Source organism: Sparus aurata, chromosome 14, assembly GCF_900880675.1.
Source record: "Sparus aurata chromosome 14, fSpaAur1.1, whole genome shotgun sequence".
NCBI lineage: Eukaryota > Metazoa > Chordata > Actinopteri > Spariformes > Sparidae > Sparus > Sparus aurata.
In genome coordinates, this window is record NC_044200.1 from 5,956,820 (window position 1) to 5,970,778 (window position 13,959).

At 41.0% G+C, this 13,959-nt stretch overlaps 1 protein-coding gene across 1 annotated transcript; it reads right to left on the reverse strand.

The window, feature by feature from the left end:
* Nucleotides 1-39: 39 nt before the first annotated feature.
* Nucleotides 40-13,494, reverse strand: csrp2 (cysteine and glycine-rich protein 2). Its single transcript, XM_030440226.1, has 6 exons — nucleotides 13,367-13,494; nucleotides 11,282-11,401; nucleotides 7,962-8,130; nucleotides 5,748-5,877; nucleotides 3,793-3,886; nucleotides 40-531 (listed from the first exon to the last, which is right to left on the reverse strand). The coding sequence occupies exons 2-6, from the start codon at nucleotides 11,391-11,393 to the stop codon at nucleotides 455-457; spliced, it is 582 nt and encodes a 193-aa protein (XP_030296086.1). The 5' UTR covers nucleotides 11,394-11,401; nucleotides 13,367-13,494; the 3' UTR covers nucleotides 40-454.
* Between the last annotated feature and the right edge of the window lie 465 nt (nucleotides 13,495-13,959).

Here is a 13,959-nt window from a genome sequence, read left to right on the forward strand (position 1 = left end):
GTAAATGTGTGCGAGTTGTTTTTTTTGTTTGGTTTTTTTAAGGGCAGAACTCAGCACTCATCCAGGACGTGAATTCAAAGCCATTTCAGTCCTCACTAGTTCTTCCAGCAGCCTAACGAGTCTGTTCTGTCTCCCCCCCCGCCACCCACCATACCGATAATAAAAAAGATAAAGCACATAATCATCTCCAGTGCCTCTCTGCCCACCTTCAGACATCACTGTAACTCCGCTTCAGATGTAAACATATGGGCATGGTTCAGTTTTAATGGCTTTAATAATAAAATACAGTCAAATGTGAACAAACAATCTGTTAATGGTTTTATTTTGTATCATTAGCACCTATTTCAACAAAAGGGGGGGGGGGGGGGAACATGAGAATAGGGTGAGTTGTAGTTCATGTTGGACAGAGGAATGTATGAAGTTGTGTTTGTGTCGGTGTGATCCAGTTCATCCATCACTGAGCGTGAACCAGAGCCCCGGCTCCCTGGCCGAAACCGAACCCTTTGGGCCCGAAGTTCTTGGCGTAACATGCTGGAAAGAGAGAATAAGTGTTACGAGCTGCAGATATCATTGTTCCAAAGATGCATCTTCACAGGGTTGAGTTAAAATCTGCATTTCAACATTTTGTTGTTAGCTGATGTTGAATTCAAGCTCAAAGGTGGAAGAAAGCTCTCCAGTGTGTGAATTATTTGGGGTCCAATTTCTAATACTGTTAACGGTAACTTGAAATAATCAGAACGTTTGAAGATTGGGATGTATGTCAAAGAGTCAGAATTCAAATTGTTATTCTCAACAAAGAGGGGCTTTCGTAATGTCAAATCATAGCTGTCCTCCTCCCTGAGTAACAGAATAGCAACAAACAGACACCAGAAAGACTCCAATCAGCACCAGTCTTGAAGTGGTCTCAGAGGACCAGTGGCAGCTTCAAGGTCGAGCACTTGAGGTAGGCAAAGTAATACCAGAATTTCACAGAGAGTGACTGGAAACAAGAAGTCCTATTCACTGATTAACCAAGTTACAGATGTATGGCAGTAACGGCAGGGTGTATGCAAGGAGAGAGCGATACATGCTGCGAGGACAATTCAGGTCCTGGGCTACATGGAATGTTTTGTAAGTCAACAGGCAACTCAGTCCTTGTGGAACATCCATATTCTGTCATTCTGACATCATGAATGTACAGTTTGAGTTAACGTCATCAACACACACACACACACACACAGTTTCTCTTAAAAAACAAATGTGTATCTTTTCATCATACATGTAAAAGAATACCTCACTCTCCCCACAGTTCAAATGTTTTTTTGGCCAAGATCTTACTGGCAATAGAGTTTCCAAATGGTGTTATTGTTGGTGCTGCTGTTGCAGAGACATTTCCATTTTCCTCATTGTCATGAATAACAACACAGGACAGAACGTGAGTTTATTCAATCATTTAGTCTATCATAGAAATGGATCACCAGTTGCACTTCCTTCTCTCCAGTGACCACGTGCCCGGTGGCAGAAAAAGTTGTATAGTGATAGCGAGTATAGAACTACTGATTCTGTATCCATTACGTTGTAAGGTTCAGTCAAACTTTCATTATTAACTGTGTCGCTGTGAACATTTAACTTAGCTTTTGACTTCATTTTGGTCCTTGGAGCACAACAAACCAGTTACTAAGGGCTGACTCCTGATTCCAGTGTACTGAGGCGAGCAGCTGATGCTGTTTGTGCATACTTCCAGCACAGCTTTGACCACCTTCTGCTTGAGTAAAGGTCTAATCTGCCATAACAAACAACACCTGTCTATGTGTGTGTGCGCAGTTTCCAGTCTGTAACTCTCAGAGCTGTTTATCTCACATCGACTTGTGAAGTTTAAAATAAGCTCGCTCCTCAGGTTGTGGTCCAACAGTGAGGTACACACACTCCTGGATTGTTTAAAACACATGTGTTTGATAATTCTTTTAGCTTTGTTTGTAAATGTGACATCTCAGGTCTGCTGTCCACATTCTGTCTTCAAAATGTTCATGCTGAGAGAAACAATATCCAGCTGCTGCTCACAGTCTGGATGTCTCAAAACCATTGGCTGACAGCAGCCGCAGAATCCGGCCTGTTAGAGCTGAGATGCAACATTCCTCCTCATCAGTACAGGGTCTCATTATGACATTAAGCAAACATCCATCTGCTGACGTCTGTGTGTTTATGTCTGTTTCTATAGTGTGTGTTTGTGTCCCGTTTCACCAAACCACCCCCTCTCATTGTGCTGACGAGGAGAAACGTCTGCTACACAGTAAGCAGCTCTGTTAGCTTGACAAGGTCGGTGTCATCCAGCCAAACCAACACAACAACAAATGTGTAAAATACCACTCGCCAAGACCGCAGGGAGCACATGAGCTTGTGTACATGTGTTTGGTTTCTAGAGGCTGTTACGGAGAGCCAGTCTCCAGGTCTGTCTTTGCCGATGTGGTCACACCAACTGCCAGTACGACTGCGCTGCTCTCTGCATAACTAGCTCTTCACAAATCAACATTTGGAAAATTACTGATTAATCAATCATGTAAATCTAGCAAGTATCTGATCTGAAGTTTTCTTCAACAATTATTAGGTGTTCAGTGGTGTGTCCTGCCTCCTCTTACAACTTAGTTTCAAAGATGTGTAAAGACAAAGAGTTCCATGTCATGAACATGTCATGAGCTCTATTCAACCATGGTAACTAATGCTGGTCTGGACCAGGTTTTGTTGAGTTTCTGCATGAAATAGGTAAAAAAAAATCTCACGATCTTAGCAAGATCACTGTTTTATTCATTGGAAGGTTGTTCTTGCTGTTACTGATCTACTGAATGTATTTTTTTTTGATTCTTTGGCCATTTGCCCACACTGGTGATAAACCAAGCCAACTCTTACATTTTACAACATACATTAAAAGTTCACAATATTTGACACTCAGAGCAGCTGAGCTGCATCAGAATCTTTTTGTTCAGGTTGAATCCTCACAGTGTGCTCATACTGTACCTACAGTTTGTTTTACAGCAATGCTAGCAGCTCTGTTAGCCTGCACTGCATTTGCACATTTGCTTAAAGCTAAATGTTTGCCTTTCCCTGCTAACATGCTGACAATGTTTACAAGCTGATTTTTAGGTCAACATGTTTACCATCTCGTCTCAGTTCAGTGCTATAACATGCTAACATTTGCAAAGCGCAAAGCTATAAATACAGATTCTGCTGCCAAGAATGCCATTAGGCATCTCTCCATAAACTAACTGAAACCTTGATGTAATGATGGCACTAGATGAAAAGGTTAATATCCACTCTGAATGGGCGAATAAATGCCATACCAAGTCTTGTTGTGTAGATGTAGAGACAACTCATTCAAAACCATGAATGTTAACTCATGGTGGCAGTAGAGGAAATGTCAGTAGGACTTATCCTCTGTGGACCATGAATATGTGCAGCTTTTGCTCCGTGTTTATTTTGTTCATGACATGATCTTCATGCTGTAAAATCACAGTCTGAGTGAATTTAGGGCCTATATATCAGTAATCACACTGTAAACAAAACATGTTACTCATTAATGTTCATGTGAGAAATACTGTTGCAGCTGGATCACTGTAGCAATTCTTCATGGCGTTATGAAGACTGTTGCATGGTGGATTTATCCTACTGCCAATGCATGTGTCGGCTCACACATATGTTATTTTGTCGTGTATTAGTTATAAGTCCTGGCTCTGTGTGTATCGACGGTAGCTGTCAGGATGTACAGGCTTTCATGGAACAGTGCACACATTTAGCTCCACCTCAGATGTTTTATCTCACCTTTGCAGTAGATTTCTCCGTCTTTCTCGGTCTGAGTGGTCGACTCGAGGCTCTTGCCACATTTTGCACATCGGAAGCAGTTCTTGTGCCACGGCTGTGAGGAGGAGGAGGGAAATTTAATGTCATGTCCACAGTGGCAGCTGCCCCAGTCTGTCATCACGCTTTTATGCTAAATCTAGCTGACACTGTACGGTGGTTTGTACAGTGTTAAAACATTTCTGCTGCGACAGGGTCTCTCAAGCTAAACAATAAAAACACAAGATGCGGTCTGATGATGTTTTGAGGAAGTGTGGAATCTTGGGAGTTGTTGTCTTCATTGTTGGACAACCACCACTGCTGATGAAAATCCATCTGATGTGACTCGGGCAGAAATATTCACATCTGAGGTAATGTTTGAAAGTTTTGTTCACATTGTGTTGCGTCACATTTGCCGACTCCCTTCTTAACTCTCTTACAGCATCAATAAAATTACAGATTTATCATTGAGAAAGGCTGTTTTTAGACATTTTAATGCAGAAATGTCACATGTGATATGTTTTAAACAAAACTCTGCTCAAACAAAAAAAGATTTTGTCTTTGCAGTTAATTCCAGCTGATATCTGCAGATGTTTCTTGTAGCCTGTGTCACCATTTCCTTCATCTAATCCCATCAAAGCAGCTCAGTTTTCCATCAGCCCGGGGCCACCTCTGAATGTCTTCATTATACTCAAAATTACAGGTTACGCTGAAGCCAATGAGTAGAGCCTCGAACAGATTTCCTCCCATTAGGAAACACATTAACAGCTCTCTGCCCGATGACATCAACCTGCTATAAATCAGCTCATGTGAATCCACAAGTGAGCAGCGACAGGAAACGGTCCACTCCCACTTTTAGAGGAAACAGAATCCTCAGAACACAAATCTTTGCTCATCTGTGGACAGCAACTGCTCCGGGCCTCACCGATTCTTCTTCCTCGGGACTAAACATCCTCTTCACGACTTCATCTACTGTAAATCCGTGTGTCAACAACAACTGCCGGAGCCTCAGTGTCCAGGCAGCCTTGGACTATTAACGCCAGCTGTTAGGAAGCTGTAATGCAATGGCTTCGATCAGGAAAAAAAAAAACAAGATTTGCGTTCTCTCATTAGGAGAGAGCACAGCAAACCTCTTGCATGTGTTTCCTCGCGGTAACAACCATGTGCCTTCAATCCAGTCAAACCTGTTTCCTCCCTCTGCGGTTTGTGATGTAGATTATTGCGCTGTGAGGTTCAAGGAACCAACCCTGCCTGGGTTGGAGGCTTGCTTTCTTCAGGGGGCTCTTCGTGATGAAGCTCTATATAATTACTAAACACCACACATTTGAAGGTTAAGTTCACAGTGCAGCTTAGATTCTATGGAGCACATAAAGTTTTGTAATTAGTGTGAACGCAGAACACCCGATCAGAGTTGAAGGAGCACATTCTTGAAGTCTGTGGGCTGAGATCAGATTCGCTGGGAAAGCCTAGCTGTACACTCTCCATCAGTGTTGTCATGAAAAAAATGAATCCTCACTGAACCAAGAGTAATCATTTCTGTAACTTGGCTCCACTAGTGAAGGCTTAATGGTCGATTTGGCGTACATCTTGGCAGATGCCTCAACTTAAAGCCTGAGAGTGCATATTGTATCCACAGTGTTTTTTATCCGGCAAACACATCTTTCCGCTTAACTGTCACTTCATGCTGGTGTATTTACTGTAGACGGAATCACCATGATGATGCACTAACTCACGGGTGGACTACTGGTGGTTGATTTGCTTTGCACAGATATGCGAAGTTGGCTAACTTGTTTATTCATTTATGCAGAAACTCTTACGTTTAAAGACCAAGTTTTTATCGTTATCTTTACCTTTAGGCTTTGGCTTAAAGTGTGAAGATTTCACCAGGCAATATGAAAGCGTCACAAGTAAGTAGAAGATGCTTTAGATGAAACTCTCACCTTGCCCGCTCCCATGATCTTCTCAGCTGCATACACAGAGTCTCCACACCGGGCGCACTTCTCGGAACCTCCGAACTTCTGGGCAAATTTGGATGGGTTGGGGTTGGTGGTCGGTTTGTGAGCGTGTGTCCTGGGGGCAGCAATATCAAGCACATGACTATCACGTAAAGACAGAATTTTGATTCTTAAAAATTTAAGAACATCAGAGAAAACCTTTGCAGCTCCTTCTTTGCAAACACTGGATATCTGATATCTGCTGGAACCTCCTCTTTTCTTGTAAAAACGTTTACTCATTTACTTGACCTCTACAGAACCTCAGCAAATACCTTAATTAAGTATCAGTTAAACATTAAATCTTCATTTGAATCTGTTGAGGCAATTTCATGAATGAATTCACCCCAATTTTAAAAGACAAAAAGACCAAAAATAAACCTGGCACGTCCCACTCTACTGTCCCTCTGTCCTCAGCCAGTGATGGGAAAGAGATCAGGGCACACTAGGGGCCTCGGAGCGGTGCTTATCGAAGGGTGACTGCCAGCCCCAGTGGCCCCTGAATGAAGCCCTTTGTGGCAGAGGACAGAGAGGAGGTTACATAATGACCTCTTTCATAACAGTCATCACCTGACGAGTAGTAAACACTGCACATAGGTGTGTGGGGGGTCTGTGTTGCCCTGTCTGTTTTTGCTGCTTTCACGTCGTGTTTGCTGTATACAAGGACACACATCTGCAGTCAAACACTGTCTTCAGGTCTAAGAAGTGGGTGTAAAATTGCAGTATGAGTGCCCTGATAGTGGACCCACCCATTCCAGGCTGGAAACGTCTTTGAAAGCAATGAGCCAGATCTATTAGATGATCTATTAAGCTCTTAGATCATCACTCTGAATCTCAGACTTCAGCTCACACTTCTTTCTCCTTGGATCTACGCTGTTCAACAATACCAGCTGGGAGCTGCTGCAGCCAAGCTGGATTTGATAAAGAGGTCGACTGTATGCCAATGTTCCTGTCAAGGTTTATTTTCTTTCACAAAGCTTAGCGGTTAGGGCAGTGAGGAACAGAAAAGGATGCAGGACAAGAGCAGAGGCTTTTATACACAGTTTTGACATATTTAAGCTGGAGGACTCAACCGTTGTGTACTTGGACAGCTGCAGAGTCCCACAAGTGCCAGGACTGATGATCCCCACTGAAGCCGACTTGACAGTGAAACCCTTCTTATTGACATTACAGACATCAAGGTTCCAACATCTTCTTAAACATCAAAATCAATTGCTTTTAAAGGACTTTCCAAACCCAACTCCCTCGAATTCAAAGACCAACCACGGTGCAGTTTGAGACACGGGTAAAGGTTATTCCTGTTACAACACAGAGTTTGCAATAACCTACATCATTTGACTTGAATCTCTCATCTGGTGCATGTGACTGTCACACCTTTGTCTTAGATTATTTCAAACCATGTGCTCACATTAGATTCATGAAAAGTGCAGACTTTGCTTATCGTAAGTCTGTCTTATAAATGAGGCCCCATGTCTAATGTGAAGTATCATTTTTCCAAGTTTATGTATTTGGGAACTGTTTCAAGTTCAGCACCATGACTGCATGCTGTTAGGAGACAATAGCACTGTCAGAGTCAGCGGCCACAACTGAAAAACATCCTTACACATGGGGCATCACTGACCTCAGTGACCTTGTCAGCCTCACTGCAACTATTTTTCCAATTAAGTCTGAAGAATGATCCTTTATTCGGATGTCTCAAGGTGTCATTTGTGTTGCATTGAATGGACAAAATTGCAAAATGGAGTCAAATTTAAATAGTAATTCCGTAGTTACTGGCAGCACTGCAGGGCTTTTATTTTTGAACTGTATGATACCTAAATGTGGTTATTTTGCATTGCAGAGCAAGAATTTATCTCAACACAGCTCTGTGGCTCTGTGGCATTACAAATAACAAAAAGGGAGACTGAAGCACAACAGAATTAGTGGACTGCATGAACACAATGTTAATGTCCGTGCAGCATCATCTTCCCATGGGATATCATTTAAAGCATGTTGACTTCAGAAAAACAGTGACCAATAATAGGCATATTTATCTTGATCTTGATTAACACAGTGATCCCTCAGAATGACTGGAACTTCTTCTTCTCAGTACTTTATACAATTATCTTGCAGCCATGAAGTACACCATACAACATTCAGCGCTCATGCAGCAGCCAGGCTTACTCTTCGTGTTTGATTCCCAGCCGCTCTCCTCGGTCCATGTTGAGCGTCCCCGCCCCCTGACCATAACCGTAGCCCTTAGGGCCGTACTTCTTCCCATAGCAAGACTTGCAGTAGATCTCCTGCTCATGAATAGCCAGCGTGGTGCTGTCTAATCCCTTCCTGCAAACCACTGTGGACACAAGGAAAAAAGGAGTTATGAAAGCAGAATGCTGTCACTGTGCACATCACAAAGAGATACAGTGTCTTCATGTGATCGGGATGTTGCTGAAATGTTCTCAGATAAAAAAAAACAAGTATGCCAATGTCTGCTCGTGTTGTAAGGAAGATCCTTTGCTGTGAAATCATTATTTGACTAAAAATGTGTGCTCGCTGCCGAAAATTTGCATGTGAAATATATGACATATTAAAAAAAGTTGAAGTTGTAGTTAAAGTGTCATTTCGAGAGGGTCTGGTAAAGAAGATTTTAGCTCAAAATTCAGTGGAACGTCAGGCACTATAAGGAATTTAAATGTCAACTGAATTCTTAAGTCATACATTTAGCTAGAAGGGTTAGTTGAAGTAAAAGCCTTGGAAGAAATAAGTAGCAGTTAAAGTGTATTAAGCTGAGAGACATTAGTTGAAGTATTGGCTAAAATGTAAGCACTAAGAGTGTATTGTGTAGTGGGAATTGTGGAATTTAGACAAATATAATACATTTTGGATTTATTAGAAGGTGAAGATGTGAGACCTAAAAAGCTTTTAAGTGTCAACAGAGGTGTAAGAATAGAAATATGTTTGATCCGTCAGCTGAAGTGTCCTTACTGAAGGTTGGCGAACTGTTCAAGAATAAAAGATGGAAAAAGTAAAGCTGAGGAACTTTCAACTGTTTAACTTCCACTCGATCTATTTAAACATAAATAAAAGTGTTTTTACTACTAACACTTGTACTGACTACCACTTGCATGCCAACTTGAGTTCAACTGACACTTCAAAACCCTTTCAGGGTAGGAATCTTCTCTTTTAAACAATTCACAATCCCCAACAACACCTACAACAGTGTATGTTCTAATTTACTCAGTCAAATGCAGGTGTTGTTTGACTGGAGAATTTCTGATACTAGTTAAAGCTGTGATAGTTCGGTCAATACCTTAAAGGTATCAAGTACCACACCCAACCCTAGTTTTTAAACCTAATCAGGTATTCATTTCTTTCAAGAATTCCACTTCAACTGCTTTTATTCAAGTTAAACTCCATGTTTACAGCAGCTGTTGCGGAAATTCATTTTCGCGGGTTTCTTCCAAGTTGAAGAATGCATTGTTTGAAAAAACAGAAGCATAGCTGTTACTTAAGACTGCACTCTGACTGCTGGGATTAGCAGAATTTTTCACACACTGGCCTGCACTGTGTGAATGTCTGATACTGGTTTAACATTTCACACAACTGGCTGGAAAAATGCCTCCCCTCATGTCTCTCTGATCTCCTGGCCAACACTTTCAAAAAGAAAGCTCTGTGAGTTTCTGATTTCTGTGTCCAATCAAATTGCTCCAAATTCCTCACATTTCCTTAACTATGTTTCTTTGCAATTGTTATGGTTTTTCACAGTATTTCCAAATCCATCCCATTTTCAGTTGGACCATTGTTCACCACTGGCAAAGAGAAAAAGCTGATGAAAAAGTCACAGTAAGAGTACAACGAGTTACATGAGGCTCTCTTTGCAACTGTGTGACATTTTCTGTCACTACATAGCTGCCTTTCATACACAGAACTGGAAAGCAGTGAATGTCAAACTGACAAACTGGAGGAAAGGGCACATGAGAGCCAAGGGCACCACGTCCTCTAGCTCATCATCTCCTCAGTAGGAGTGTCAGACAAAGCCACCTCTATATGGGAACCGCTGGAAAAATAAACTCATCTTTTGTAGCTCAGATTGCTTTAGTGTCAACTTGATAGCAGCTAAATGAAAGCGTTTGTATAATACTGGTCTTCATATGAGGTTCTCTGTAACATCTTTGCTGACATTTCAAGGATGGTTCAGGAGCAGGACAAACCGCCCACCCATCCAGCAAACCGACAATAATTCAGTGTGAGCCGAATATCCGATGACCCGTCAGGGAAATGTCAGAACAAGCTTCCTTTGATGAGCAGAGAGGTGAAACTGAGTCCAACAGTGTTTCTTCTGACTCATCCCTTTATTGGGTTCTATCTCTGATCTTCCATGGCTCTTTGCAGCTTCAACCAAGGACCCAATGCAGTAGAAACAGTCAAATACAGTCGATGTCATTAAAGATGTCATGAATACAAATTACATAATGCAAGCTGATGTAATATATGCTCTTGGCAGGTCTTTAGCTCACTTAATTCATTGAGACTTGTGCCAAGGTTAGGCAACAACTACTAAAATGTCTGAGCTGTCTTCAAAGCAAATAAACAAATGTTCGTCTGGGTGACGTTGGGGAGAACGCAGACATCTGAGATTTAAGAGTTTATTAACTTTTAGTGACTTTTTCAGTTCACAATGATGATGTCATTGTTGTTTTATTTATTTAGATCTGACAAAGCTCTGGCACAGAAGGCATCATACAGATGTTTTCACAGACTGACTGTTACTCACTATGACAAGTAAACCTGTTTGGCTCTGTTTCTTTCATATGCTTTATCAAGAACAAACTGAGGCCAATGCAGATACTGATATTAGGGAGTAGAAAAATTCTGTTATCAATACATCAGCCAATATTCTGTGTACACTACACATATGAGAGAACAATGGGACAATATTGTCCTATCACAGACATTAAAACTTTGGTTCTGAGAGATTATAATGCTGCAAAAGATGCTTGACGTGATTTATAATTATTACATTCCCAATGAAGTTCAGAGATTCAGTGCAGTGCTTTAAGTTTGGACAGTAAAGTTGATTATCAAACAGTAAAATATCCAGCCTCCATGTATATCTTATTGTTAATATTAAACATCATTGTCAAAAGACATCAGTATAGTCAGTGAAAACTGTATCCATTGTAAATGACCCCAAGCTTCTTTTACAGCATTATCATTAAAAAAAATAATAATAATCATAGATACATAGGTGTTATACCAATAAGATACTGATTTATGTGTGAAAGGCCAATTTTGGCTTGATGGATGATAAAAAATAATTAACTCAGTGGCTGCCTGAGGGTGGAAAGTCACTGTAAAAGTATGTCGTATGCTTTGAAAAGTGGTTAGCAGTGACGTAAGATATATTCAATCTCTACTTCATAGTCTAAAACATGCAACGACACTGCGATGACCCCTTCAATTTGATCTCAGTCCAGCTGTGTAGGTGTTGCAGCTGTACTTACTGCAGAGAAAACAGCACTTGTGGAAACTCTTGCCGTCACACTGCACTTCCTCGGCGTGGTACACCGTCCCATGGCACGCTGTACACTTGTTGCCTCCACCCCAGTTTGGCATTGTGTGTTCTTCGAAAGGAGAGATGAAAAGATAAAATGAGAAGCTGCATCAGCCGCGCTGCACCTGGTAAGCTATACTTTGTGGTAGATGCCTTGCTCAAAGGCACATTGACTGTAGTTTTTTCACGGAGAGGAGCCTGTTGGTCATTCCCATTATGTTTTTTGTTTATACATTTTCCTGGATAATTCAATGAGTTCCCGTCATATATAAAGGCACGCAGTTGCTTGATCCACACTGTAATAACTGCATCTGCCTTCGAGTAACTGTATCACTGGATTTATGGTTGGAATATTGCTGGTTGAATTGAGAACCACAGCTCCAGGCCAAAACATAAAAATAACAATGCTAAAGAGGTCAGCCTAAAGAACAGAGCAGACTAATACCCAAAGGAATGTGTCGGGCAGCGGGCCTTAGGGCTTTTGTATTCTGATTGCCTGTGGCTGCAGTACACAAAAACAAATGGCAAAGAAGAAGTGCGAGTGTGAAGTAAACACCACCACTGAGAGCCCACATGACACACACCCATTCCCTCCCTGACTCACATGCGCATCTGTCCATAATTACAGACTCACTCCCCTTTTAAAATGTGTCAAGAGGGCGTCGAGGAGGATCCGTACGGGACAAATTTAACGTTTTAAGACTCACAAAACAAGCCCGCTGTGATATCATGATTTGGTGGCTAAAATCAAAAAGAGCCGCTACTCTTAATTAATTGAAAAATAAGCACAAAGCAGTAGAAAACTATTAATCTTGTGCGTCAGTGAGTCCTCCTCCCAGCTGGATTAGAGACTGCAGAGCAGGCCCGAGCATGAGAGGGGATGAAAAGACCACTAAGATTACCCTTAAATTTCCCACAGGGGTGGGGTGCGATGAAAAGGTTGGTGCTGAAGCGTACAGACCAGCTTTGATAGCAATTTCTTTCAGTTTGCCTGCGCAGGCCACCACAGTCTATTCAAAGATTCACAGAGTTCAGTGGTAATAACTTCAAGGAGGTGAATGATTTAGATCTGCTTCTTCAAGTCATAATGACACATTTAGACTGAATTTGCCAAAGTCTTATATTTGTGCTGATATTCAGAGTTTGTAAATCTGGCATATTTCATTCAGTATACAGTGTACCCAGAAAAACAATCTGAAACGGCTTTGAGATCATCGTTGGACACTGAAATATTCCACTGAACCAAGAATAATGAGATTTTTATCGTTCTTTATATGAGGGCTGATTCACTGAACCTTTTTACTGTGGAAACTCTGGAATAGATTACTGCCATTAAATGAATTTACATTCTAAAAACTAACGATTTTAGTTGAAGTCCAATTGTTTTCTTCTTCTGGCACTTGTTACATAACTTTTACAGATTACCATTAATCCACAGTGTGACCTCTCTGACCCTTTAAACAATATCGAACCAATATTGGGCAATTGTTTAGAGTGACCACATTTCTGAAGGATTTGGTAATGCTGTTCTGTCGCTAGCTGCACAACATGACACAACAAGTTCATAACGTTACATTTCGACCTGACGTTATATATAAAACACAAAGCAGCGTTAACCTGTTATAACACTGTAACTTAGATATAAATGTGTTTAAGAGGGTGAGATACTGTTTCTTGTATGACTTGAAGCCTCATAATAGGCTTTTGGTGTTTTTAATTAGCTAACGTTAATGAAAACATCATTAATGTTGCGCAGTTTTTATTAGCTAGCTAACTGCTGCTATTTTGACTTAATATCCCGCGGTTATAAAATGCTAAAAAAAAAAAAAACAACAGCAATGTGTCCAAATTAATAACGTTACTGAAACAACAACAGTAAAATATTCACTCTAAACTGCCATAACATTATAAAAAATAAACACTCAATATTTTCGGCAACAGAATAAATGTAATATTTTCAGCTTTTCAAAAAGCAGCCGAGTATAAATCTACACCGCAAACTTTCAGCCCAGTAAGTCAGAATGAAAAGAGTTACCTTGATGTAAGACCTCTTAAAAGCAGGTAAACTTTTGTGAAAATGGCTGAACTCCAGCTGGATGCGTGTGTATCCAGTCGGCTCTCCGGCGTGCCTCTGCTGTAGACTTTACTACGCTGGGGCTTAAATGCCACATACTCCACATATTTAACGTTTCCAGTGGAAGGAGGGGTTTTTCAAGGGGCGTGAACACAACACACTGCTGCCTTCAGGTGCCGTCAGAAATTCTATAGGTGGGCAGTGTATCATTGAGCTGACACACACCTGGGAGAATAATAGTACAAATGTTACAGGGTGGACTTGGACAGCTTACATGGAAGAGTTTTTATCGATGATTTAATAAAAAAAGAGAGAGAAATTCAGTTTCACACTCATATTAATATATGGTATTGTTAAGACAGCTTACTTGGCATGTTTGCCACCTAAGAATTTGATTTAAAAAAGGATGAAAAACATTGTTTTGCCTTGGTGTACATTTCAAATACACCCATACAAACACGTGTGGTAGATGGTTTAATGTTCTGTGTGACAGGAAAGAAAAGATAGCCTACAGTATGATTCAGCATAAGGATCCATATGAAGACCATGTTGAA